The 26,199-nt window shown below is 36.0% G+C and overlaps 1 protein-coding gene across 20 annotated transcripts in view; it reads right to left on the bottom strand.

The window, feature by feature from the left end:
* The window catches only part of LOC120426310 (RIMS-binding protein 2), a 214,501-nt gene that overhangs the window by 154,648 nt on the left and 33,654 nt on the right, over positions 1–26,199 (bottom strand). For all 20 annotated transcript variants that reach the window (XM_052710815.1, XM_052710814.1, XM_052710801.1 and 17 more), the window contains one exon: positions 1,028–1,135. In XM_052710815.1, the coding sequence (XP_052566775.1) occupies positions 1,028–1,132 (105 nt within the window). In that variant the 5' untranslated portion in view covers positions 1,133–1,135. The remainder of the gene's footprint in view (positions 1–1,027; positions 1,136–26,199) is intronic.

Below are 26,199 nucleotides of genomic sequence, written 5' to 3'. Positions count from 1 at the left end.
CTTAGATTTTCATGCTTCTGAAAAAAGCGCAATTAACATTTTTGTAACATTATTAACATAGTTGTCCTTCCTGGAATGGATGTTTATACTCAATAAGTCTCACCTTACTGAGGAAAGGCTATAAAATCACTCGAAAAACGAAATTCTTAATTTGCCTCCTAGACCCACCTTCATGTATACATATCGACTCAGAATCAAATTCTGAGCAAATGTAAGTGTGTGTGGTGGGATGTTGATCAAAAAAAATTGCACTGGATTATCTCGGCACATAAGTCGCTATTGAAAATAATAAAGTTTAGTTAAGTACTTTTTTTATTTTTTTTTGTCGTTGGATGGGTTGAAAAATGATTCAAGTTGATAGAACACTGAAAGGTCCGCCCTTTTGTATCTATTTTGGATAGTATTACCCTCTAAATGTGAGCAAGGCACCAACCACCTAAGGGTGGCTTAGGTAACGTTTTTGCTTTAATATTACAAAAATGTCTAAAATCCAAGACAAATCCCTTTGCATATAAGGTGGTTTATAAAATGCCTGAAAAATACTTTTATTTAAATTTGGAAACGCAAAAATGAAAATCTTTGAGAACTTAAGCAAATTTCAAAGAGTATTATAAGCTTTAAAAAAAGTCTAGCCCACTGTTCTGTTTACAGTATAAAGGACTCGGAAAAATTGCATCCTTGTATTCTCTTAGGAATTATTTAGCGTTTTTTGAAAGATTAAATCAGCCAAAAATCATTTAAAACATACTTTTCATTCCACTTTAAAGTGAGATAAAATGTGGAGAAATGTCCAAAGTGCAAAAATCATTCTTTGGGAACAAACTACACTATCTCCCACCAAGTATTATCACAGTCTGTAACATTTCACAGGAAAAAGCGTGGCAAAGTAATTAAATTTTCATAGATATAAATTACGTTTATGAGTGACGGCGTTGAGCACCCGCGCGCGGGCGCTTCTGTGCACAATGACTGGTGGTGAGCTTGTTCCGGAGCGCCCGGAAGTCCTTTGGCTGGCTGGCCAACTTACCTGATGTGCGCGTTCTGCTTCCGCTCGGCGAGCTTCCGCGTCCCGGAGTTGCATACTGAGCGAGTCCAACATGGCGTCAGACACCCACAGTGCGTCGTTGGACATCGTCTGAAAAACAGAACGGAAAAAGAGAGAAAAGAAACACAATTAGGAGAACCTTCTGATGGAAATGACCAACTTTCCAACAACCTCGCTGGTCGTGGGCATGGTGTGGCCGTAGTGGAAATTGAATAATTAAACTATCGTTAGTTTAGCCGGAAGATTGTCCTTAGGGCTAGTGGTGGCAGCGGCGGCGAAGGCAGAAGCAAAAATTAGCACCGGAAATTGAACCAGCGCAATCTGGATCTGGTGTGTGGTAAGGGTGGTTTGGATGTGTATCGTTTTGAAATAAGAAGCAGTTTACTGTAAAGATGCATCATGAGTCTTTGGCGAGCACCGCGCCCTTTCAATCGATATGTAAACGTGAAAGTCTCGAAGGTTTTCTCTGTGATTTCTGAAAGTTTGAAATCCCAAATCACTTCATTCCAAAAGAATCCATATGGGACAAGCGAGCATGAGCAGTAAAGTGCTCACTTCTAACATAAAAAAGTCATAGTGATTATCCTAGACACTAACTATTAATATCCCTCCGGAAAAGTTTCATATTCCTCGTACTGTCTCGCCATAATGTCCCTGCCGAAGGGGGTCATTATGTCAACTCGCTGCTTCAGGCAGTGTGGCTCGACTCCGATTAGCCACTCTCAATTATTCAAGCTGTTTTCCACAATTTTCTTGTCTACTCGGCAGTCTCATTTTTTAAAGCCTGTGACCTACGCGATACGTCAACTACAATGTATGTATCGAGCAAATCAAATCCCCGGCGCGAGTGCACAATATGGCGTTCGAATGAAAGAGAAAAAAAAATGAAGCTCGTTCAACACGACCACTTTGGGCCCCGGAACGACAAACCGTTATTAACTGGAGTGTACCTGTTTATCACTGACTGGGTGGTGGCGGCCCGGGTCCCACTGCGGAGTGGCATTCCCAAAGCAAAACACACTCGCAGACACAAACATGACATATATTCTTCCGTGTCCCCTTCCGAACCCCGGGTGACATACACGATACACGGTTCTGATCTATGCAGTGCCGTTGTGGGGACAGGTGGTTTGCGCTATGTATCACATTCTGGTACTTCTTACCTTTCGTGAGCGGAACATTTGTTAGGGTGGCTGATCAACACGTTTTCTAACATTTGGCAAGGCAATCATATCATGTTTCCTCAACTATTCAACTGGCTTTATAAGCAAATGGTCCTTGGATCGATTCCCATCTGCTCTCGATGAGAATGTACTGTGCTAATTTATTATTTATTTTCGTCTTGTAATTAGTAGGGGAGCATCATCTAATTCCAGCGTGCCTCTAATGTTGCCATATCAGAACTTTGAGCGTTTTCAACTAAATCGAGTGATAAATAGCTCAATAGGAAGTGAGCAAGCAAGTTTCTTTCAAAAGTTTTGCAAAATTAGTTGTTTAAATCGTAAAAATCAGAAAATTGGATGCAATTAAGAGTGAGTGCTCAACCTGCCAAACATACAAGAGGCCTTGTTTGTGAATTCTGAGAAATTTTGCAAATTGGCAGTTTTTTTCTCACTAAAATTCAAATATCTCGGGTCCAAAGTGTCAAAATTGCATTTTCTCTTTAAAAAAATATTCGTGGTGAAATCTCCTGCAAGCTACATGCATTGGATATACTAGGAAAAATAGGCTACCCTAAATTAAATATACATTTCTATAAACAGCAATTCCCCACGAAAACAGCATGGTTCGAAAAAAAGTGGGAAAACGGGAAAAAATCGACTTTTTTCACTAAAACTGCGATAACTTTAAAATTTCAGCGATGACCTATAGATGTTATGGTACCAAAAGTTGCGTCTTTCAATTACGAAAATTTTGGTACCCTAACATGTATAGGTCATCGCTGAAATTTTAAAATTATCGCAGTTTTAGTGAAAAAAGCCGATTTTTTGCCGTTTTCGTCATTTTCCCATTTTTGCGCGTGGCTCGTCGAAAAATCCAGTTTTTATTTTCAAAAAATCGTATCTCAGAGTATCGAAAACATAACTTCACCATTTTTTGATATGTTATGTGAAATTTTCCGAGGAATCCGATAAAAATATTTTCAGACATAGGCTCTTTTGTCCCGAGACCTTCAAAACAGCATTTTAAGTTTTCATACGACCTTTTCAAATGTTAAGCTAGATATTTAAAACTTCTTACTATTTTTCCCAAATAGCCAGGTGATTATTCTTTTGCATCTAGGACAGCTAAAATCGGATGAAATGGCGCAGAGATATGATTTTTTGAAAAAAGTGGTTTTTGCGAAAATCGACGAAAATTGCCATTTTTCGAACCACCCTAACACGGCGTAGGTCACCCTAATGGCCAAACAAAAAAATACGGGTCTAATTATTTCGGCCAAGGATCTCTCAGAAAAAATTTTAGCCCGATCGGAGAACTTTTTTTTTCGAATCATGCTGTTTTCGTGGGGAATTGCTGTAAAAAGTTACGACAACAATGAGATTTTTTCGACATCAATCACCTGGAATAAGCCAAAAACTGTGCTTCTTGTTCCTTGGACAAAAGCATATCATTTAGTGGAAAAATAAGCCTTGTTAAATCATCTTATGTATTGATTCCAATTGAGTTTTGAAAGTTTGTTTAAAAAGTGACTTTTTCAGTAAATCGAAGAGGGGTGCGAGAAAGCATTTTTTTTTTTGCAATTCCGTCGTTAAATTAACTTTTCCTGTCATTCTAGAACGACGAAACGGCCTACTTTTCCCTACCAAAAATAACAGAATGGAAAATTGATACCTTTCAATAAAAATTGGTGCTGAAAAGTTGAACTTTTCAGCACTATTATCGAAAAGTAACATTTTTCAATATTGTTTTCATTTGAACGGTGAATTAACTTTACACATGGATGTTTGACAAAAAATTCTATTCAAAAAAGGTTTTTTGGAATTGCAAAAAATGTTGTAAATTACTCGTTGCAAAACTTGATTTTTTCAGTATGAGTCGTACATTTTTAAAACGAGTTTAACCAAACTTGTTGCATAAACTACTACTATTATTCTTGTCTAAGAACACCATGATCTATAATTTAAGCAGTGCACACCTCGAATTCCTCGACATGACCTCAAAATGGGACATGCCATTGGATAATCATCTTATTAACAAGACGAAATCCAGTGTGCATTCCACTAAAATTACCAGGATTTAAAAAAAAAATGGATTCAAACATTGTTCAAAATAAAATGAACAAAATTGACTACAAATGATGTAAATGTTATCTGTTGGATGAAATGATGCCTAAAGATGCCCTCAGATGCCTTCAGGATTAGGTATTTAACTGTGATTTTACACGAATAAAAAAAAATAAGGGGTGCGGTAAATTGTAGCGATATATTGTGATCACTATTTATTTCAACAAAAGATGATCAATATTTTTAATAATTTTAACAAAATTAGTAATGATCAAAAGTAATGTAAAAGTGTATCAATATCAATTTTCTTCCTATCTGATCAAAAAATATAGACCGTTAAAACGCTTTTTGATATTTTTTTAGAAATCTTCATAAAATCGCATTACTGACAAAGGGATGAAGTTCATTCAATGACACATTTTTAGCGTTAATACTCCACGGATTTAAGAAAAGTTTTATAAATAATTCCAGTAAGAAACATATTTTCATTCAACGAGATATAAGATTCTTGATAAACAATAAACAAATTTACTGAAACTGAAATACCGTAAAACGAGGTGAAATTGATATCCGGGGTGACATTGGTAAGATGAAGATTTTTTTGAAAAATGAAAAATACGAATAAAATACAAACAGAATGGTATTGAATCATACTGAACGTGGTTGAGAAGTGTTCGAATTTCTTCAAGAACAAATGTTTATTCAATTTTGAAAAGTTTAAAAAGTTACTTAACTATGATGACAAAAAGGTTAATTAATGGGATAATTTTAATATGCTCAAATCCTCGATATTTTTTCTAAAAAAATTGTACGAATCGAAAAACTGAATGGACTTTCGGATTCTTTGAACGATTTAGATAAAATTAGTTTCTAAATAATACATTTCTGGACCAACACGAGAAAAGGGCAGATAAGCATTTAAACAGCTGGAACTATTTTGCAAATTCCGAGCCAACAGGTAACTTTTTCACAAAACTCGAAATGTTAAACAATAACTGGCCTTCCCAGCTACCTTTTCACACTGCGGGTTTTGTTAAATAGTTTCCTGTTCGCTCGGAATTTTCAAAATAGTTCTGGCTGTCAAAATGCTTATGCGCCCTTTTCAAAGGTTGCTCCAGATTTTATTAGTTTTCAAAACACAATCCAAAAAAATCTTGCACAAAACCAGTTTTAAAGAATTTAAGGCAACATTAATTTTTTTTTATCAATTTTACCTAAATTTTTTATAAGTATTTTGATAAAAAGCTTATAAACTTAGTTAAGTCACTAAAGTATTGATTGTTGTCTTAAAAAGTATAGTAAAAAAAAATAAACATCAAAGTCATTCGGAATTGAAATACGAGTTTCCAATGCAACTTTTGTTTTTTCATACTATTGATTTTTTTTATCTAAAAATAGTGCATGGACCTTGTGTTGCCTACTCCAGTACTTGTTTTAAAAATAATAATCTTGAGACAAACCTTACCAGTTGGAAAATATTTCAAAAATTAATTAAAGTCCTATCAATGTCACCCCGGTTGAAGGCATTATGTTTTGTAATGTCTGCAACGCTGAATACAGGCAAAAAATGACGAATTTGTAAAACATTGTAACGTCACGGAGAAACAACCCATTATTAGGGCTTCAAATTGTTCTCATTTGGTCTCCATTTATAGGAAATCCAAATCTTGTTCAAAAAATGCCTTAAAAAAGCATGTTGAGAATAGTTTTTGGATATCAGTGAACAGCGGCATGACCAAAGATTGATATATCTTTTAATTTTATGATGTTCTATAAGTCAAATGATAAAGTTTCTTCCTTATAAACCATGCTACTCTTCATGGGCCATGGAACAAATTTACCTATTTACTAGACTTCTAAGTACCATTTTCTTGCTTGTGGCAGATAAGTTATTGGAATACAGAAATTCGTCAAATTACTTAATTAGTTTTAATGTTAATTTATTTAAATGAAAACCTTTTTTAGTTTTTTAGTTTGTCTTATGACAATCGTATTAAAACATATTATTTGTTATTAACTGTTCGATACTACCACCCTAGTCCCAACATACCAGCAGCTCGTGGCCTCCACCTGTTTATACATACAAGCCCATATGACAAACCGGGTAGAACCCCAGGAATAGAGCTGCTGCTGCTGCTGGGGACAAGTAAAATTTTCACCCTCGTAACCTTTCTGTCTACGCTTGAATGACTAACAGGCGACTTTTATGTGGTCATAGCGTCACACCAGACCAGACCGGGCCAGCCAAAGCCCGCACACGTCTTACGGTTTTGATGGACGTTGGAGCCCAACCCCTCGCTCCAGGGTCTAGCCTTGGCGAGGGAAATCCCAAAATGAACTGGAGCGTGCTAATCGCACTACCGTACCAGGAATTAATGAGTTGAGCAAGAGTGGCTGCAATAATTATGAAAAGCTCAAATAGTATAATGGCACAATTATCACGCCTGAAGTGCGTCGGAATTCCTAGTATATTGATTTTATTTTGGAACGATTTGTTATTTTTGATTGAACTGTTTTTTAAGAGAGAATTGCTTCTGACATGTTCTAACTCCAGTTTCCTGAAAAGCAGCAACATCGATTACATGTCAAGTGTATCGTCGTCAATAACAGAACAGTACATCAGCATACTAATGTAGAGCATTCATAAATTTTCCAGCATCACGATGTACCCATATTGCCTTCGAATCACAGCGAAACACTTCAAAAGAGGAAAACACACACACACACAGAAGAGAGAAAACAGCCATGTCCTGTGCACTTTGTTTGGTGCAAAGAATATGTATGACTTGTATCCTCCAGACAACGTGGCACTTACTCGTTTGGTGGAAGATTTATGATGTTTTTCAAGGAGAGGAAGAAGATATTGGAGAAAAACGCAAACGCTTTTCCAGTGTAGTTTTCTCACTTTGGGCTCCCAAAATAATATCATCGTCCAAGGGGTCCAGGGACGAACCGCTCCACGGGGTCACAGCACAGACAAGTGGATGTAAGTTATAATGAGAAAATGGTTAGGTAAACTATTTACAATATATTTGAAAAAGTAGCAAATCTCAAAATGTGTGTATCGTTTATTGATCTGTAACTCTGGACAATCGTATTTCTTCCCGCGGTGGTTCCTATGTTACACAACCCACCACGTGCCCAATGTAGACACGTTCCCACCTGGCCCACATCCTTCCTGCATTCCCTCTCGATTGCCTCTCCATCATCATCGCCACTCCAAAGTGGAGTAGAAAATGGGAAATTTGTTATCACAGCTGGAGAAAATAGTGCCACGATTGCTCCATTCGATTCCTTCGTTCTCCAGCCCACACGTATATCTCGGCATCGAACGTATTGAGTAACACACTTTGGTTGTTGTTTTCCCGGAGTTTTCCAGGAAAAAATAACTCACTTCCCTCTTCTTTCTCCCCATTTTTCCCATCCAAGGGTGGTGGTCTGGCGACGTGACCGAGCAAGTGACGCCAGATAAAGAAAGCAGCGAAAGGATGACTCAAGCGATACACATACACTGTATTTGTACCACTTTGAATAATCCCACTGTCGCACGCTCAAAATGCTGGGCACCGGGGCTGTAATGTGACCTCCTGTCCTGTCTGTCTATCGGTCGCCATGAGTCTTGCATTTCTGATTAATACTGCTAGCCTGGCTGCCAGTAGTGCCATATGCATACGTTATCGTTTCACTTGCACGGACATGGTGACTACTCTGGACGGGTGCGGGATATTCGCCGAATTGACATTTGGCCGAATAAAAAAAAAAAGAGAAAACCAAAAAGGAAAAAATAAGAAGAAAAAGAAAAGGATAAAAAAGTAAAAAAGTACTAAACAAGGGTTTGAGAATACTTCTGTGAGTTTTAACATTCTTTCAAACATGAATCGTTCTTTGTTTTAGCTTTTGGTAATGTTGGTGTTTTTATATTTTTGTTAACCTTTTATTTTAATCTATTTTTTTTTAATTCGACGAAATGTCCATTCGGCGAAACGACCCATTCGGCGAAACGACCTTTGGCGAAATGTCCATTCGACGAAACGACATTCAGCGAAACTTACCAGATTCTCAATTTTTAACTGTATGCTTCGACTTTGCTGCAACCTTTGAATGTTTTCCAAATTTTAAGAAAAGATAATTTTGACATCTTATTGTTGAGGATTTACTTCAAACCATTTCGAGTTTTTGTAATTTGTACTTAATAAAGCTGGTAGCTATCAAAAATAATATCACATGAAAATCATTGACAGCATGTCATCATGTCATCAAAACTCTAGACTTCCAAAGCGATGTGAGACAAAAGCTCAAAAGACATAAAATCAAAAGCACAAAAGGTCGAAGGATCAAAAATATAAAAATAGATCGAATGGACACAAAGATGAACGGGCAAAAATTGAAAGTGACAAAATGGAAAAATTCTTAATTCAAGCATATTAATACGTAGTTTCAAAATACTCTTCAATTCAAAAACAAAAATCTGAGATAAAAATCTGAATTCTTGATTCAGTATTTTTTGGTTTTTCCATTATTACTAACTTTGAAAGTTTTGTTAGAAAAGGTCATAACTCAAAAATATTTTAAATAATTAAATATTCTCTCTTTATATTTTTTTGATGTTTTTATTAAATTATTTAAAGTTTTTCCATTATGTTAATCATGCACACTAAAAAATTTGGAATATTACATTTGATGTAATCGTTAATCAAACCGATTATTTAATCGTGTAATCGTATTTTTGACGTAATATTATGATTGTTCTGACGTAAATCAACGAAATTCTCATTGATGCATGAGAAATCTAACATTACATCATAGATGCCCTAATAGTACGTTTAATTTAATGCACATATTTGGAGCATCAGATTTGATGTAATTTTACATCAAATCAAACCCGATTGTACACATTTTAACCGTTACACAATTGCCAGTTTGCTAGCGTGACGAAACGTCAAAACGACCGCCATGTTCGACGTCGCAAAAAAGCTGTGGTAAAAACGTTTTTCGTAAAGATTTTGCTCAGGATCTTTCACCAGAATCTCCTACCACAAGCCATGAAATCTCAAGAATCGGTAAGTTTAATCTTTTTGAAGTGCAGTTATTTTATGATTGAGACAGTTCACAACAAACTTTGCATTTTTTATTCGTTTCTGTTTAGATGTTTGAAGTCCTGAAACTCACTTCAAAATGTGGTTCCAGCCACGATGAGCAAAGAAAGCTGTTCCGGCGGGCCGATGTAGCGCTGAAACTGACCGAACTCTTCCTGGATCTGTTTGCGGAGAAGATAACGACTTAGTGAAGCAGTGTGTGTGTGTGCAAGAAGTAGGTTTCCTCCAGCTTGACCAGACCAGAGAAAGACCTTCTCCAACGGGTTGACTAAACCCGGATAATAAGAAGTGTTTTCAGAGTCGTCGTGTTAGAAAAGATCCGCAGGAAAATCGTTGCAATGTGAATGTTTGATGTGATGCAATAAACCGTATTAATTCTAAAACCTGCACCCCTTTTCTTCCATCCAGTAAGAATTATTATATTCCAATAGGAATAGGACCCCATCATAATTTCGTTTAATGTAATTTTACACGACTTCGGATGATTATTGGGGTCGTGTAATATTACGTCTAATTTGACACCATTTCACGTCTAATATGATGCTCCAGTTATGTGCATCTAATTTGACTGAATATTACACGTTTTTTTCTTAGTGTGTGGTAATGTTCTTTAAATATTTTTTAACAGTTTAAATTAAGGCTAGTACAAATGTCTAGTTTCAAACTCGATTTTCAAATTTTCGAAAAAAAAGTCACACAAAATGCTTTATACCTCATTTAAGTAATGATTTCTTGATTTGAAGCTTTTAAATGCTTTATAAACTGCTTTCCCGATTCAGACTGTAGTCACAATTCGCCCCATTCAGTATGAAACATAGAAAAATATCAATGGATGTATGAAAATATTTTTGTTCTGGGCCAATCTGCGATCCCAAAATTTAAAACCTGTTCAAATATGAAAAAGTCTTTATTACTATTATTTTTATACATTCTAAGTCCAGGTAAGTTAAAATCGATTTCACATGTTTTTTTTTCAATCCAAATTTAAATTTTAGTCGATAGCGAAAACATTAAATAAACTTAGCAATGGCTCAAAACTGGTCTAATACGTGTTTTTTTTTTTCATTTTAGACCAGTTCTAAGCATCCTACATCTTTTGCTAGGAGCTTCTTCGGGAAAGTTTAGGCTAATTTTCTCATTTTGAACGCAATTGTATTAGTTTTTCAATTGGCAGACATATGAAAATTACAAAAATCAAATAACTAAAAAATTGGGTTTTCCATACACATTCCCATAAAAAAATGAAATGCTTTGCGGAAAGCCTGGTCTGCTCAGATCGCTCCCAGATATTAGAAGGTTGTTTTGAGGCCTGATTGGGACTACCTTGTAGTCAATTTCCGTTACAATTTTGAAGCTTTAAAAAAAAATGCTCCCAAATTTTTGAGCCGATTACAATGGCCTAAGTATAAAAAATCATTCAAATTAATTTATCATCAGATATATTTTGGTAAGTTTTTCCATTCTTTAAAAATATAAGCAGCTCTTTTAAAAGTGTATGGAATAAGACTGAAACCAACCCCTGTTTTTTACGAATTTGATATTCTTTCGAAATAACTAATTCTCAGGGTTACCAGGTCAAATACACAAAATCTGGCAAGCAAAAATTCACAGGTGATGGATGAGGAATATGGAATTCGTAAACTTGAATCTCTTCTTGTGTTCTCAAATGGCCATATTTAGGAATGATAAACATTTTAAAAACATAACCTACATTTATTAAAATTTTGATTTGCAGGTTAAATTTAGCTAAAAAATAATTCAAAATCAACAATGCCAAAAATCTGACGAAATTTAAAATAGAGCATGGCTTTTTCTCGCATTCCCAGATTTATCTGGAAACCTGCCAAATCTTCTTGTAACAGTATTGTTTTGTGAGTTTTTTCCATTCTTCCTACCATGACTAGTTGTGTAAATAGTTTTGGGAGATTATATTTTTCGATCTTTTATCTTTTCGACCTTTTGTCCATTCGACCTTTTGTCTTCCGAATTTTTGTCATACATTCCGGCCGAAGGAGTTCAAATCCAGAACATGTTGTTTTAGTCTTGGTCTACTCAAGTAAACAACATGTCCATTGTCTTCTGTTCTGCCTCAAACGCATGGAATGATGCAAAAAAAAGCTAGATTTGGGAAAACAAAATCGATTGCTTTCCACACTGTCCCAAATATCCCATCACCATCAGTTCCAGCTGTAGCTGACTGCCAACCAACACACCACGTGTGAGTAGCTGAACTCCAGGTGAGAGCGGGTGTACGTACAAATCGATCTCCCTTCCGTCCCAAACCCGGTCTGCTGGTCGTCCACATGACAACACATCCAGAAGGGGCCGCACTCGGTTCAGGGTTCACTCATGTATGTGAAATGTTGAACCAATAATCGGAAGTATGAGTAATATTGTTATTGATTTAGTAGTGCACGTAACGTTTCGTTGCTTTTTCACACCGACCGGGCCACCACCACCCCAACCAGCAAGTACATGATGGTGTACGTTTTATCGCTCGTCTATCCTGTTATCTCCGCCTGGGACATGAACGTTTTATGTTTATTACGGTTGCTTGCATGTGTTTGTTTGTAACCCACCACATATACAGGTTGACTGAATGGGGGGGGGGGGTGACTGGCTGCACCGCACGACCTACACGGAATAAACTGACTGACTGGCTGGCTGACTGATGGATGGATGGATGAATTGCTGAGGCACGCGTTTCAATCATGGTGCAACATGAAGGTTACACAGGCGAGATTTGCCTGACAGTACGCATAAACAGCATTGTATTTGAGGTATTTTTATTCAAAACGGCAGGTTAAACAATCTGAATAGAACGGGAAAACGATGCTTTTGTTGCACACATTTGGCATAGCATAAACAAATGCTTTCTTGCAGTAAAACTTTATTTGTAAACATTCAAAAAACTAAAAAGTTTTGCAACCTCTAAAGCTAAATACTTATTTAATGAACCTGCGTCGTTGCCACAACCTTGACTCATTTTTTTTTTCAAATATCCGGCACAAGAAGAAACGAAAATCTTAAAAAATTGAAGAAATTTTGATTATTAAGGAAATATTTAGTATCTATACCAAACAAGCCTAACCCGACAAACTTCGTTCTGCCTTTTTTTTTGTTTGTTGACGTTTTTAACTTTTTTGCCTATTCAGCCTCCTGTGATCAAAATTTGATTTTACGTAACTTTTCCATACAATCTGCAGATTTTCCGGAATCGGTTCCAGAGTGGCCAAAGTTGTAACTTTTTGGCGTAAGAACCTACCTTGAAATTATACGAACCCAACGCAACAAAGAGCACCTGGATCCGACATTCCGTGTTGAATTGATTCGCGTTCGAACATAACCATCGAAATTTTTTATATATATAGATACCTATGTAAAAAGTTATTCTGGAATCGCTATACATGTAGAAACATGAATTCTTCCAAAGAAGGCACGTAAATTCCAAAAAGGAAAATCATTGAAACAAATCGCGTAATTGAATGCTCAATTTTTAAAAAATACAAAACATTTATTTTTTTATTTTTATCGTTTTGACCATATTTAGAGTGAACAAAATATTCCTCATTAGTGCATTTTATATAACACGGAATGATTTTGAAAAATGCAAAATTTTGATACCAGCTAAAATTTATTCTAATATTTTTTTTCCAATTTCAAACCTTATCTTTCAAACATTTCAGCAAAACAGATTTCAATTAATGCCTAAGCTTTGCAAAATATCTGAGATTTTTTTCAGAGATCATCAGGTCGGCAGCGATGGAAGAATCATCATCAAAAGAAAATCATTTAACGCTCATCAAGAGAAAAAATGTCGGAAGGGAACTTGACTCTCCTCTCTCGCGGACAAAAGTTCGGCAATAAAAAAATCATCATCTTGATTATTCGGTGGATCATCTATTTCACTACTACACTTGCAGGTTTAACGTCACACGTCGAAAAAAGATCTGTCACTTTTGTAGATGGGCAATGTGTAAACAAAACGAAATAAATAATTTCAAGTGGTGATTCAACTGATTGATTTTATTCGAGAAGTTTTGGAGCGATTTTCTTTTGCGTGATTCGCCTCCCTCTCTTTCGCGGGTGAAGAAAGTTCACAACAAAACTGTTTTTTTTTTGGTGATTATTCCATCCTTGCAGGTCGGTTTTCAAATTGTAATTTCCAACAAATTCAAACAGTTGCAAAATGAAAAACAAACGTAATAGCCAAACAATTTTGATTTATTCAACATTCTAAATTTTACAAATAAGATAAATTTGATTTGTTTCAACATAATCTGTGTAAAATTTGTGTTAGGTTATCAAAAAATCTTTATTTTAATAGTGCTATTGGAAATAATTGCAATAAAAATTGACGATTTCCATGTCAAATCAAGCAATAACAATCGACTTTGAAACTTCCAAACAAACCATCCACTTAAACGACCCCCAGGTCTTTTGTGGTCTTTATTGCAAGTTTTTTTCTCGAACCTAGGAGTCCAATGGCTTGAACGGGGAGAGTACCCAAACCTCTTTCTACTCCACGGAACCTTCCACCCCAGGGTTCGAACTGACGACCTTTGGATTGCAAGTCCAACCGCCGATCAGCGATGCCACAAACATTCAAGGCAGGTATTGTGTCACCAAAAACATTTTCAGCATTCACTTTAAACTTGTGAAAAATTGTGCACTTTTTCGTTTTAAAATATACACTACGGTGCCCAGAATATGAGACTTTTTTTCAAAACCTCGCTCCACGAGCTGATTATTGTTCCTTGAGTTATTTCAGGACTCTGGGTCAAATATGAGCAAAATCGGTCAACATTTACCCATTGATACTCGTAGGTGAAGTTTGTATGGGAAAATTCGGAAAAATGTATGAAAAACCCAATTTTCTTACGGTTTTGTCTGCAGGGCGCGCTACTTTCATACAAATTTTCTCAAAAGTGAGATTCTTATTGGAAATTTAATGTTCTACTACTTTGTAGAACATGCCAAAGCTGTAAAACTCGATCCTGAAAAGTTATTAGCGAATTAAAAATGTCATTTTTGCATGAAAAACTTTTGTTTTCACCAACTTTAGGCTCGAGTATCAATGCGTTAATCATAACTAATATCACTCAAAATTTACACAGATGCTTAAAACAACTCAAAAAACTGTTTTCCGCTTGTGGAGCAGGGGATATTTTTTTCTGGCACCCTAATATACAAAATAAAAAAAAAATGTTGACGATTTTGAAAAATGTCAATGTTTACAAATTTTACAACATAATGCAGGGGTGACCAAAGTATAGCCCGCGGGCCAAATGTGGCCCGCGGGGTGAATTTTTGTGGCCCGCGGACCCATTTTGAATAATCATGTAAAATGGCCCGCTGATCACTTGTAAAGTGATTTTATACTTTTTCAAAATTAAGGTATTTTAAACTTTTGCTAATCTTTTTTTTTTTTTTTTGTTGATAATGTGTGATAAAAGTGAAACTAGTAAATATTCATCAGACAACAGAAGAGTGCTATCGACTGGTGAATCAATTCTCAAATTTAGTTCTCGGCTTATCAGTCCCAGTAGCAAGTAAAACGAAATTTTGTTTTTTATGCCCGACGTTTCGATATATATAATATCATTTTCAAGGGTTCTACAAACAAGACATAATACATGATTAAATTAAAACATACATGAATTACACAAAGCGAACAAAAAAAATCTTACAAAAAATGGTTCGTCGTTTTGTATCAAAACGTCGGACATAAAAAACAAAATTTCGTTTTACTTGCTACTGGGACTGATAAGTCGAGAACTAAATTTGATTTTTTTTGGAAATTCAGGCTTTCAGGATTTAGGCAGATTAAATTGTGAAATCGGAAGAAATATGGCTGTTGCAAGTATTTTACAAAGCTTTTTTCGACAACCATCCCCTCGCCCATTATTAAAAATTGACTCGAAAAATCACGGGCAAAAATATTTTTTCAAAAAATCTCAAAATATCCCTAGAAATTTGAGTGCAATCAGCTGAAATCAATTAAAAATGCATTCCTCTGCGTTTAGAATCATTTTGAGCATGTTCTGGTATACAAAAAAAATGATTTTAGGGAATTTTCGATGAATAAATGTTTTTTTGCTAAAATGTTTTTGTTGAATCTTGTAACTGTAAAATTGTATTGAGAACACAAGTAAATTCAGATAATTTTTTTTTCAAATACCTTAAACAAAAAAATCAACAATACTTATAGAAAACAGCCATATTATGTTTTCTATTATTTTTAATTAACGAAAATTTTGAAAAAATTAAAAAAAAATAAAAACATCAGCTGATAGATGTATTTTCTAGCCTTATAAATTAAATAACACAATTTGTTTTTTTAATATCTCATTTAGCCCGCAAGCTCATATGCGCTTCAAATTTGGCCCGGCCTCCAAAATCTTTGAGCATCCCTGACATAGAGCTACCAGATTTACATACAGGATTTCTATCCTTGTACCTAAAAAACAATTAGTTTCCAAAATATCTAAGTTTTGACTATTTTTTTGTCAGAAAAAAAAGTTTAGTGGTGTTGTACATCGGAATTTTAGAAAAATTCAAATTATTTTTTTTTTATTATTATTATAGAGACTTTACACCATTGTGCATTCATCTCTTCAAGGTGGATAGTGAAAGAGGAAAGATTACAGAGTTTAAAATCACTTCAATAATTATTACCATGCCTTTTTTCTAACGATTTCTGTCTATGTTTCAAATATTTAGCGGAATATTTAAAGAGTGAATTATCAAGTTCTTCAAGTTTATCTTCGTCCTCTTCTTCCAGGGATTTAGAAGTTATCTCACAACATTTTTTCTTATAATATTTTGCCTTTATGACATCTTCATCTTCTTCATCTGTTTCTTCTGCAGCCATTTCTCTTCGTTTTTTTGTTAGTTCGTCTTCCGCGTCCAAATATGCCTGTAAGCGCTTTCGGCGGCGGGTGTGCTTAGAAAGCACGGTCTCGAATCCATCGTTATCTTCTTCGTCAATTTCACTTGTTTCCATTGCATTTTGTTCTGGTTTACTGTTGATGCTTTTACTGCTGCTGCTGCTTGGCTCGGGTTCAATCGGTTGTGTACTGCTTTTTTGGTTCACCTTTTTACTCGAATCCGCACATTTTTTGTTCTTTGCTTTGAGTTTGCAAAGCGATTTTTTGCCTATAATCGTCACTGTTGCAGCAGCATTGTTTACAGTGATTGATTTCGGCATTGGCTGTTTCAGCAATAGAGGGTGACGAGCGGGAATTCCCGGGAAAAAAATCCCGGGAAATCGACCATTTTTGGACCTCTCGATTCCCGGGAAATTCGGTCGAGACTCCCGGGAAATTTTATACAATAACAGCAATTCCCCACGAAAACAGCATGATTCGAAAAAAAAGTTCTCCGATCGGGCTCAAAATTTTTCTGGGGGATCCTTGGCCGAAATAATTAGACCCGTATTTTTTTGTTTGGCCATTAGGGTGACCTACGCCGTGTTAGGGTGGTCCGAAAAATGGCAATTTTCGTCGATTTTCGCAAAAACCACTTTTTTCAAAAAATCATATCTCCGCGCCATTTCAACCGATTTAAGCTATCCTAGACGCAAAAGAAAGGTGATTAGTTTGGCTATTTGGGAAAAATAGTAAGAAGTTTCAAAAATCTAGCTTTACATTTTAAAAGGTCATATGAAAACTTAAAATGCTGTTTTGAAGGTCTCGGGACCAAAGAGCCTATGTCTGAAAATATTTTTATCGGATTCCTCGGAAAATTTCACATAACATATCAAAAATTGGTGAAGTTATGTTTTCGATACTCTGAGATACGATTTTTTGAAAATAAAAACTGGATTTTTCGACGCGCTACGCGCAAAAATGGGAAAATGACGAAAACGGGGGAAAAGAGACTTTTTTCACTAAAACTGCGATAACTTTAAAATTTCAGCGATGACCTATAGATGTTATGGTACCAAAAGTTGCGTCTTTTAATTACGAAAATTTTGGTACCCTAACATGTATAGGTCATCGCTGAAATTTTAAAGTTATCGCAGTTTTAGTGAAAAAAGTCGATTTTTTCCCGTTTTCGTCATTTTCCCATTTTTGCGCGTGGCGCGTCGAAAAACCCAGTTTTTATTTTCAAAAAATCGTATCTCAGAGTATCGAAAACATAACTTCACCATTTTTTGATATGTTATGTGAAATTTTCCGAGGAATCCGATAAAAATATTTTCAGACATAGGCTCTTTGGTCCCGAGACCTTCAAAACAGCATTTTAAGTTTTCATACGACCTTTTCAAATGTTAAGCTAGATTTTTGAAACTTCTTACTATTTTTCCCAAATAGCCAAACTAATCACCTTTCTTTTGCGTCTAGGATAGCTTAAATCGGTTGAAATGGCGCGGAGATATGATTTTTTGAAAAAAGTGGTTTTTGCGAAAATCGACGAAAATTGCCATTTTTCGGACCACCCTAACACGGCGTAGGTCACCCTAATGGCCAAACAAAAAAATACGGGTCTAATTATTTCGGCCAAGGATCCCCCAGAAAAATTTTGAGCCCGATCGGAGAACTTTTTTTTCGAATCATGCTGTTTTCGTGGGGAATTGCTGATAAACTATAATATCGAAGTGAAATTATATAAACAAATCAGAAAATTATTTGAAAAATTCTAAATTGTTCAGAACATTGGAAATTCCAAAAACTATAATTGAGAAAAGCCAAAAAAACTTGGACCCCAAAATTTATCTTGAAGCATACTTAGCAGTTACACCCCAAAAATGAAATTTAAAGTTATTTTAAAATTATTTTGATTTTTAATTTCTAAAAGGGGAAAAGTTTTTTTCAATTTCCTCTCTCGCAATCCTCATATGGATTTTTCTAAAATTCTAAGTACCTAAGTTGATTTTGCTGTATCAAGGTAATTTCTTTTTTTGATGTCAATAAGTTGTTTTGTGTTTCACGTCAACCTCAATATTCAATAATATTTTGGAAAAAAACACTCTGTCAATATTTGTAAAGTTATGGTCCTCCAATTGTGAACATTCGGATTTTCCTGATAACTGTAAATATTTCTTCAATAAATATTTAAAGTTGACCTTAAAATGAAAAAAAAAAACAAGTTTAAATTGTTGTTCATTATATTGCAAATATTCCGGTACTGGAAAATTAAATATTAGCTATTTTTTTTACTTCACAAAAATATAACAAGAAAGTCACTCAGTGCAAATAAAGATTCGTTAATATTTTCAATTACAATGTTTAGTCCCAAAAAGCACAAGAAACGATCTTGTATTTGCAGATTCAGAAAAAAAAATCAAAATGTAGTTATATTTCCTCAGATAAAGATTATATTGAAGTTTCATAGTATAAGTATGAATTAATTGTAACTTAATTGATTGAAAAGAAACAATATTATTACATTTTCTTTTTAATTATTGCCACTATTGGCATAGAAAAAAAAACTCTCGGGTCCCGGGAATTCCCGGGAAATGGCCAAATTCAACTCTCGTTTCCCGGGAAATTGAAAATCTCGAGAATCGTCACCCTCTATTCAGCAACATCCGCAGGGTCCGAACTCCATTTGAGATCCCTGGGAAGAAGTTAATCCAGCGGTCGTTGGTGATGGTCAAAACTTCGCCGTATTTACTCATCACTTTGACTACGTCATCATTGCTTATGCCTAGAGGTAGGTCAAGCACACGAACTTCCGTAGCGTTGTTGTCCAAGTAAATCGGGATTTTGCAACCCTGATATACCAGAGGTTTGTCGATGATGGACGAGGCCATTGCTGAGTCGGCGAACTGCAACACGGCTATTTTTCTTCTATTGCATAATTGCAATGCTCGCAAGTTTTCTTGGTTTACTTGAAGGTCTGCGAGAAATTTTTTTACAAGCTTTGGGCTTGGTTGGTTTTGGAGTTGACAAAAATCCAGAACCACACTGTTTTTGTATACGGTGCACATTTTAAAAAAAGCGGCGACGCGCACACAAACTGTGGACTGGCGTTGAGAATGCGACTTGTAAGGTCGGTGGTTACTTTGCAACTGTCAAATTATTTTTAAACAAGTCTAAACATAATAACATAAATATCAATGCAGAAAAATGCACTTTAGATTGTTTTCAGTTGATTAGACTTCATTTTCTATTAACATTTTGAGTTTTTATGAGAAAATATGTTTTTGACCCCTGATTTTTCTGACCAATTTTGAAGGGGCGAGATAAACTTTTAGTTTATAAAAAAAGATGTATTTCAACACAACATCTATTTGTATTGCTATCAAAACACGTTTAAAAAAAATAAAACACATTATACTGAATAACCAAAAATCTGAAAAAAAATTTAAATCTTTTTATGAACACATGGTAGTTTGAAAACTGATTTGAACAATTTTTATTTTGTAACCTTTGTAACTTGTTCGAAGTCGCGCCCAAAAACAACCATTATCAGCTTCACTTCCCAAGAAAACCCAAAAGCCAGCAAAAAGACACCTCATCATCGCCGTCGGGAAATATCGATCCCATAATGTAGCACACGGACGACCAGACCTGCCTCCAGAGCCCCACCAACAGAGAGATCGATTACAAATGTTTGCTTTTTCCTTTCCCCGCCTCTAGGTCCTCTATACATTCCATTTCGCCAGACAGATAGTGCCAAACATACAAATAAATACGCACCACTAGACAACCAGCAGCTCCTCTACGGGGTGGTGTTACGGATCTAATTTTAGCAACCAACTTTGCCAGCGCCATAAAAAAAAGCTGCAAATCATTATGCTTTTGCCATGTTGTTGTACACATGGATCTGGCCGTCCTCCTCCCTTCAAACCCTAAGTTGACTAGGTTTGCGGAATGTGATTTGATCTTGAGGAAGTGTGTCTAATTGTGGCGCGAAGAAATCCAGCACTGATTGCATCACGGATGTCATCAATCACTAATGGCTTTCGGGGGAAGTTAAATATTGTCGGGAATATATTTGGGAATGCGAAATTCTCATTACATTTTCATTAGCAATACACTAAAGAGACCAAATATTGCCACCTTGCCACGTGATGTTCCAATTGAAACGGGTTTGGCCAATACATTCGTAAAATATTGCCCTACGTGACCAAAATTTCCCCAGTTAATGCTTGCAAAATCCTCTGCAGCCTAACAGCCTATACTAATTTGCCCTCTAAGGATTGCCATGGTAGCCCAGCACCGATGACAACGGATTCGAAACGGCGTTCCTTCTTCAACTCTGAATGTGCACTAAAAGGGTCCAACTCTTTCCAATTGTCCTGCGTTTCCCTTCAAGAACAAGTCACACAATCGGTGGTGTTGCCATTTGTAGAGTATTGAGTTACGTGCCGGTTTTGTTAATGGCTCGGAACGGCTCGCCTTTGAATTTTGGCCACGTCCACGTTGCCTTATTCAGCGCCCTAGCACTACCTTTTATGTTGTGTAATTGTTTTGACAGGATAATTAAAATCTGTGAAGACAAATGGCCACGTGGATCGTTGCTGGCATGCGAATTAAAAGTGTAGGATGTAAAGAGCCTGTCGCCAACTGGTGGTGTAGGGGAGAGTGGGGAGACTTGATCCCCTTTTTTGTATCGCTCATAAATCTGTCAATTTCTCACAAAACTATGAACTTTTTGCATTAATTGAAAGCTTAAACATTCAACTATCAAATAAACTCTTCGAATCATGCCAAGCGTTTTAAAAAAATATTTTAAACCGGCATTTTTAAAATGTTGGGGGTAATTTGATCCCCCTTTCAACATTTTGAAGAAATCTAAGCAAAATGTTTCTCATTCATCCAAAATTTTAATTTTCTATAAGTTACAGCAATTTAAACCTGTACGTTTGTGTTCAAAATATAAAAAGTTTAGCATGCAAAATATTTAAAAACTTAAAATTTTCTTTTTTAGACCAAAATTAAGCATGTTTACAAAAGCTGGTAATTTTTGTTTACAAAACTTTTGACAAATGGTTCAAACTGCAGTAAGTTATGTACAACTATACTAAAGGAAACTATGTACGAAAACCCAGCCCAATTATTTAATCTTGAGGCTGATTCCAGTGACTGTAAAAATGCAGGGATCAAGTCTCCCTAAACGCACTTTTTTAAACAATTGATTGTAAAAATAGTATGACGATAAATTTAGCGTCAAATACGTTAGGGTTTCGTAGTTGATAAGTTTATCAAACAATTCATGTATAAAAAAATATTTTTTTGAATAATTTTTGAGTGTTTTCTATACTTATCAAAACAAAGAAAAAAGATCTCTTGGAAGTTTTTTGCAGCACTTTTTAGAAAAATGTGTGTAACTCAATCTAAACATTTTTTAATTTTTTTCTTTGTTTTCTACAATGAGTTTTAGTCAATTTCGCACAACTTTCTAGAACAAAGCTAATTGTTTTACCCACATGCTGACGAGATACAGGCTTGGGATCAAGTGTCCCCGGGGATCAAGTCACCCCACTCTCTCCTAAGTTATTTCGTTTTTGCCTCATCTCTTTTTTTGCTTTAACAGATAATCGATAGATGATTAAATTTTAATTGCCTCATTTCGATCAATATTGCCGTTTTTTTGTTGACAATTGGGTAATTAACTGTTTTTTAATTGATTCAAAGCAGGACTTGATTAATTGATTCAAGGCAGAACATGTGTCGAATCTCCGAGGAAGTACTTGCTTCTTTCATTTTACAATCTACATCTACCATCTAATGTATGAATTTGGTTAGTAAGTATCTTCCTACATAAAGAATACTATTTTAATTGCTTCTGCAATCACAATGACTAACTAATTCAAATAAGTTTCGCGAAATACAGCAAGCAATCACAATCCGAGCAGGGTAAATAACAAGGGAAATGCGTTATAATACCTTTTTTCTGGAATCAATACCAAATTATGGTTCTCCAGAACCCTTTGATTTTTTTCTTATGGATTTTGCAAGAGCTAAATTTGGTTTGATTCCAATTTATGGTATTGTTTTAATATTGTAAAACTGTAAAATATGTCGTTGATCGAATACAGAATTTATGTATTTTTTGGTCTTACCGTGTTTGATCAAATTTCTCTGAAACTTTGGGAACATTTTAACCAATTTTGACAAGGCCATTAATTTTTTCCGTATTCCGGAATCATTTGGTATCAAAATTTAGAATATCAGGCGTTTTGTAATAAAATAAATTGGCGACGTTCACTATATTCCATAAATGCAGATTGACTCGTATCATTTCAATACACCCAAAAACAAATATTAATTTCCATTCGTGTTGGCATATAAATTAATAAAAACACACCAGAGGTACACCGAAGGCAAACAGGCCAGCTGGAAAAATGTGAGCCCGACTGCCACGGTTGGATAAACCCATGATGGCCAGAGAGACCAATTTAGCCATTGCGTGTCCGAGTGCCTAGTCATTCTTTTCGAATGAAGGGGGGTTGGGGTTCTTGTGGGATGTGGATGGCTGCCAGCTGTAGATTTATTTACAGCAAAACGTGTATCGCAGTTTGTCACCCAACATTCCCACCGCCGCCGTTCTGCCGACACAACCCATCGGCGGACGACGACGACGTGGTGTGACTGACCGTGCACAAAATATGGAATTTATGAGCAAGTCATTGATTTCGGTGGCACTCAGCCACCGCTGCCGTCCTGCATGGTTTCGTTCGTGAGTGGAAACATTTGTTTGATTTAGAAGCTGGCGAATAAACCATCGATAAGGGCGAAACAACACCACGTCGTCGTAGGGTTAAAAATCTTTACCTTGTGTTCGCTGAAGGGAATGCTTAATCTTGAAATAGATTCCTGACAGAGGTCTTCAATTTATCCGAAAAAAGCGTTAATTCGAATTTACTTAATCTTAGGTATTGGAATTAAGCTCTTATCAATAAAAGGTTAAAAGATAAATTTCAGCCAAACACCACCAGTTTTTGCAAGCAGGATTTTTTCCCACATATTCGGAACGGTTTACGATCGGCCAATGCTCAAAAAATCATGGCAAATCGATAATTGAACTTAATGATTCGCTTTTACCTACATTTGAAAGCTTTTCTTGCGATCTTTCAAATGATGTATTGAACAACTGCAAATTTTAACTTTTATATAAAGTTTTTGAAGAAAAACTTTGACCCTTGAAATCCACAAATTCGGAACACTTTTTTCTTACGGATTTAAACAAACTTTGGTTCTCTCCATGAGTACACAATTTTTACAAAATAATGACTTCAGGCCCTGAAACCAACGAAACTCAAGCATAGTTATGTTTTATGAATGGTTTGATAACTATTTTTGTGAAAATATCAGTTAAATTCAGGTGTTCCACAATTGTGGGAGGCACAATAACATCCCACAATTATGGAACAGGCAATTTGGAGGCAGTGTTTTGCTGCTCTGGATAAAATAGTCTTGAAATGAGGTTTTTTGTTTAAAAAGTATTAATTTTACTAGTGAAATTGCAAGAGAATGTCCAAATAAAGGTCCTAAAAATAGTAGGGTCGACAGAAAAGCTGCATTTTCCATGTTATTGACAAATTATCACAAAAGTGTTCCGAATTTGTGGGTGTTCCGAATATGTGGGATGACTGTACTTTTAATTTAATTTATAAATATACAGCAATTCCCCACGAAAACAGCATGATTCAAAAAAAAATTTCTGGGGGTTCCTTGGCCGAAATAATTAGAACCGTATTTTTTTGTTTGGCCATTAGGATGACCTACGCCGTGTTAGGGTGGTCTGAAAAATGGCAATTTTCGTCGATTTTCGTAAAAACCACTTTTTTCAAAAAATCATATCTCCGCGCCATTTCATCCGATTTTAGCTCTCTTCACGGTGTGTTTTTTAGAACAAACTAATGATAAAAAATTCGGTATGTCTGATATTTGGCACCGTGAAAGAAGGGCTCTTTCCCGACATTTTGCGGGGTATACCGAAATGGTTGTTGTCGTCGCGGGTGTGTGGCACCGATCATCTTAACCATCGTAATGGACTTATTTCCGGTGAGAAAATTCCAATCGTTATCCTTATTTCTATTTCAAATACAATCTAGTTTCTGCTGCTTGATGTACGTCGCGATCTCGTTCGTTTACTTTTCTCGGTCGTCCTGATCGGTAGTTAGTTTGAGTATTTGCGTGTTTATCGGTGTAAGAGTAGGACCATCCGGTAATGTTTGTTGAGATAATTCGTTTGAGGTTTCAAGACCCTCCTCCCCGCGATTATACAAATTCCCGCCCAATGTTTTAAGTATGGCCTGATAAATCATTCATATACGTAAATCATTTAGCAGCAACTCGTGTTACCAGTGTTACGCGGAGTTTAATATCTTTCTAATCTAATCTAATCTAATCTAATCTAACACAGACGCAGCCAGTCCGATGAAAGCATGCTGGAAAGTCTTGTGATAAGATTACGCCCCAAGCACTTTTCTTGTCAATATTAATAATTGCAGTACATCCGAGAACACCCGAAAATGTATTGCAAAAATTAAAGCGGCCAGCCCTACTGCGTTGTGTTTACCGCAGAGAGGATTCTGAGAACGGATCACATTTCAAAGAATCTACAGGGGAGGAAGGATGCGTGGACATACCGTACCAAACGCTCCGATTTATGATTGTATTCTGTTTTGTAGGGTGTGTCTAGTGTGCTATTATTAAATAATATATAATGCAAATATAATAAATAATAAAATTTCATGTAATTGGAAAGTCCTCACCAAGATCCTTAAAGTTGCTGCTCTTCCAATTCGAGTTGAGTCGAGTCTCAAGAGAGGGAGACTCAAAAAGATGAAGCGACGTTTGCAACACTGTACAGAGACACCGGGCAATCAGCGTAACACCTACACACTTTGATCACTAGTTCACTTTTTCTCACTCTTTTCCATTTTTTGCGGAACATTTGTCATCTTCCTATGAAAACCCTTTTCTCCGGAAACCATCGCTGCCTAAACGACCGCCAGCCAGCGTTTTCTGTGTTGCACGACAAACTCACATATATTGGGTGATGTTTTCACGGAGAAACAATTTCCAAAACTACGATACTTCATCGATACCGACACTGTTTCCTTTTTGAGCGAGGGGGTGTAGTTAAACTAAATCCACAGTTGGCCCAACTAGTTGAACACCTCTTCAGGAAGCCTTCTCCATCTCATCACGACTAAACAACAAAGCCGGAGTTTAATATCTTTCTAAATTATTAAACATAATATTGGTTCTATCTTTCCACAGCCGGCTGCCTAAGATATATACCATTTATATAATTCCATATCAAATAAATGGGAATTTTCTCAACAGCAGCATCCGATTGCTTGCCTTGAGAATAATATATAAACTATCTAATAAAAAATATACGATTATTTGGGTCACATCATCATCTTCTATGATGAATCCTGACCATTACCCTTCCCTACTAACAAAATCCCAAGTAGAAGTAGTTTTCCGGCACACGCGGGGGTGTGGATATCGTATAGAACCCACCCTTGGTAGCAGCCTGTGCTAACTAACATTCCCGTCCCGTTCCCTCGAGATCTACAAACTGACATGGCGGGCGCCGGTGGTGGCCAATGACTGTTACCTATTTGCACACATTCGTGTTTCAGCGACCTTGGTGTTTTATCTTTTCGGCGCATTCATGCATGCTGTTGATAAGGGAAACACCACTAGATCGTTGAAGCGTATGATTGGTTGTGCTGATAGCATATAACGGTCCTGTTCAGCAACGGAGAAGGACAACCATGGGTGGTCTCTCATGCTCATGCTCATGCTCATTTTGCGGGGTATACCGAAATATTTCGTCGGGGGTCTAGAATAACTTTTTTATTTGAAGATTATTTTTCAATTTTATGGGATATTTGTTCAAAAAAATCACAGAA

The sequence above is a fragment of the Culex pipiens genome, chromosome 3 (assembly GCF_016801865.2).
Source record: "Culex pipiens pallens isolate TS chromosome 3, TS_CPP_V2, whole genome shotgun sequence".
In the NCBI taxonomy this organism is placed as follows: domain Eukaryota; kingdom Metazoa; phylum Arthropoda; class Insecta; order Diptera; family Culicidae; genus Culex; species Culex pipiens.
Note: the sequence above shows the minus strand (reverse complement) of the source record. Positions and strands in the feature narration are given on the sequence as shown.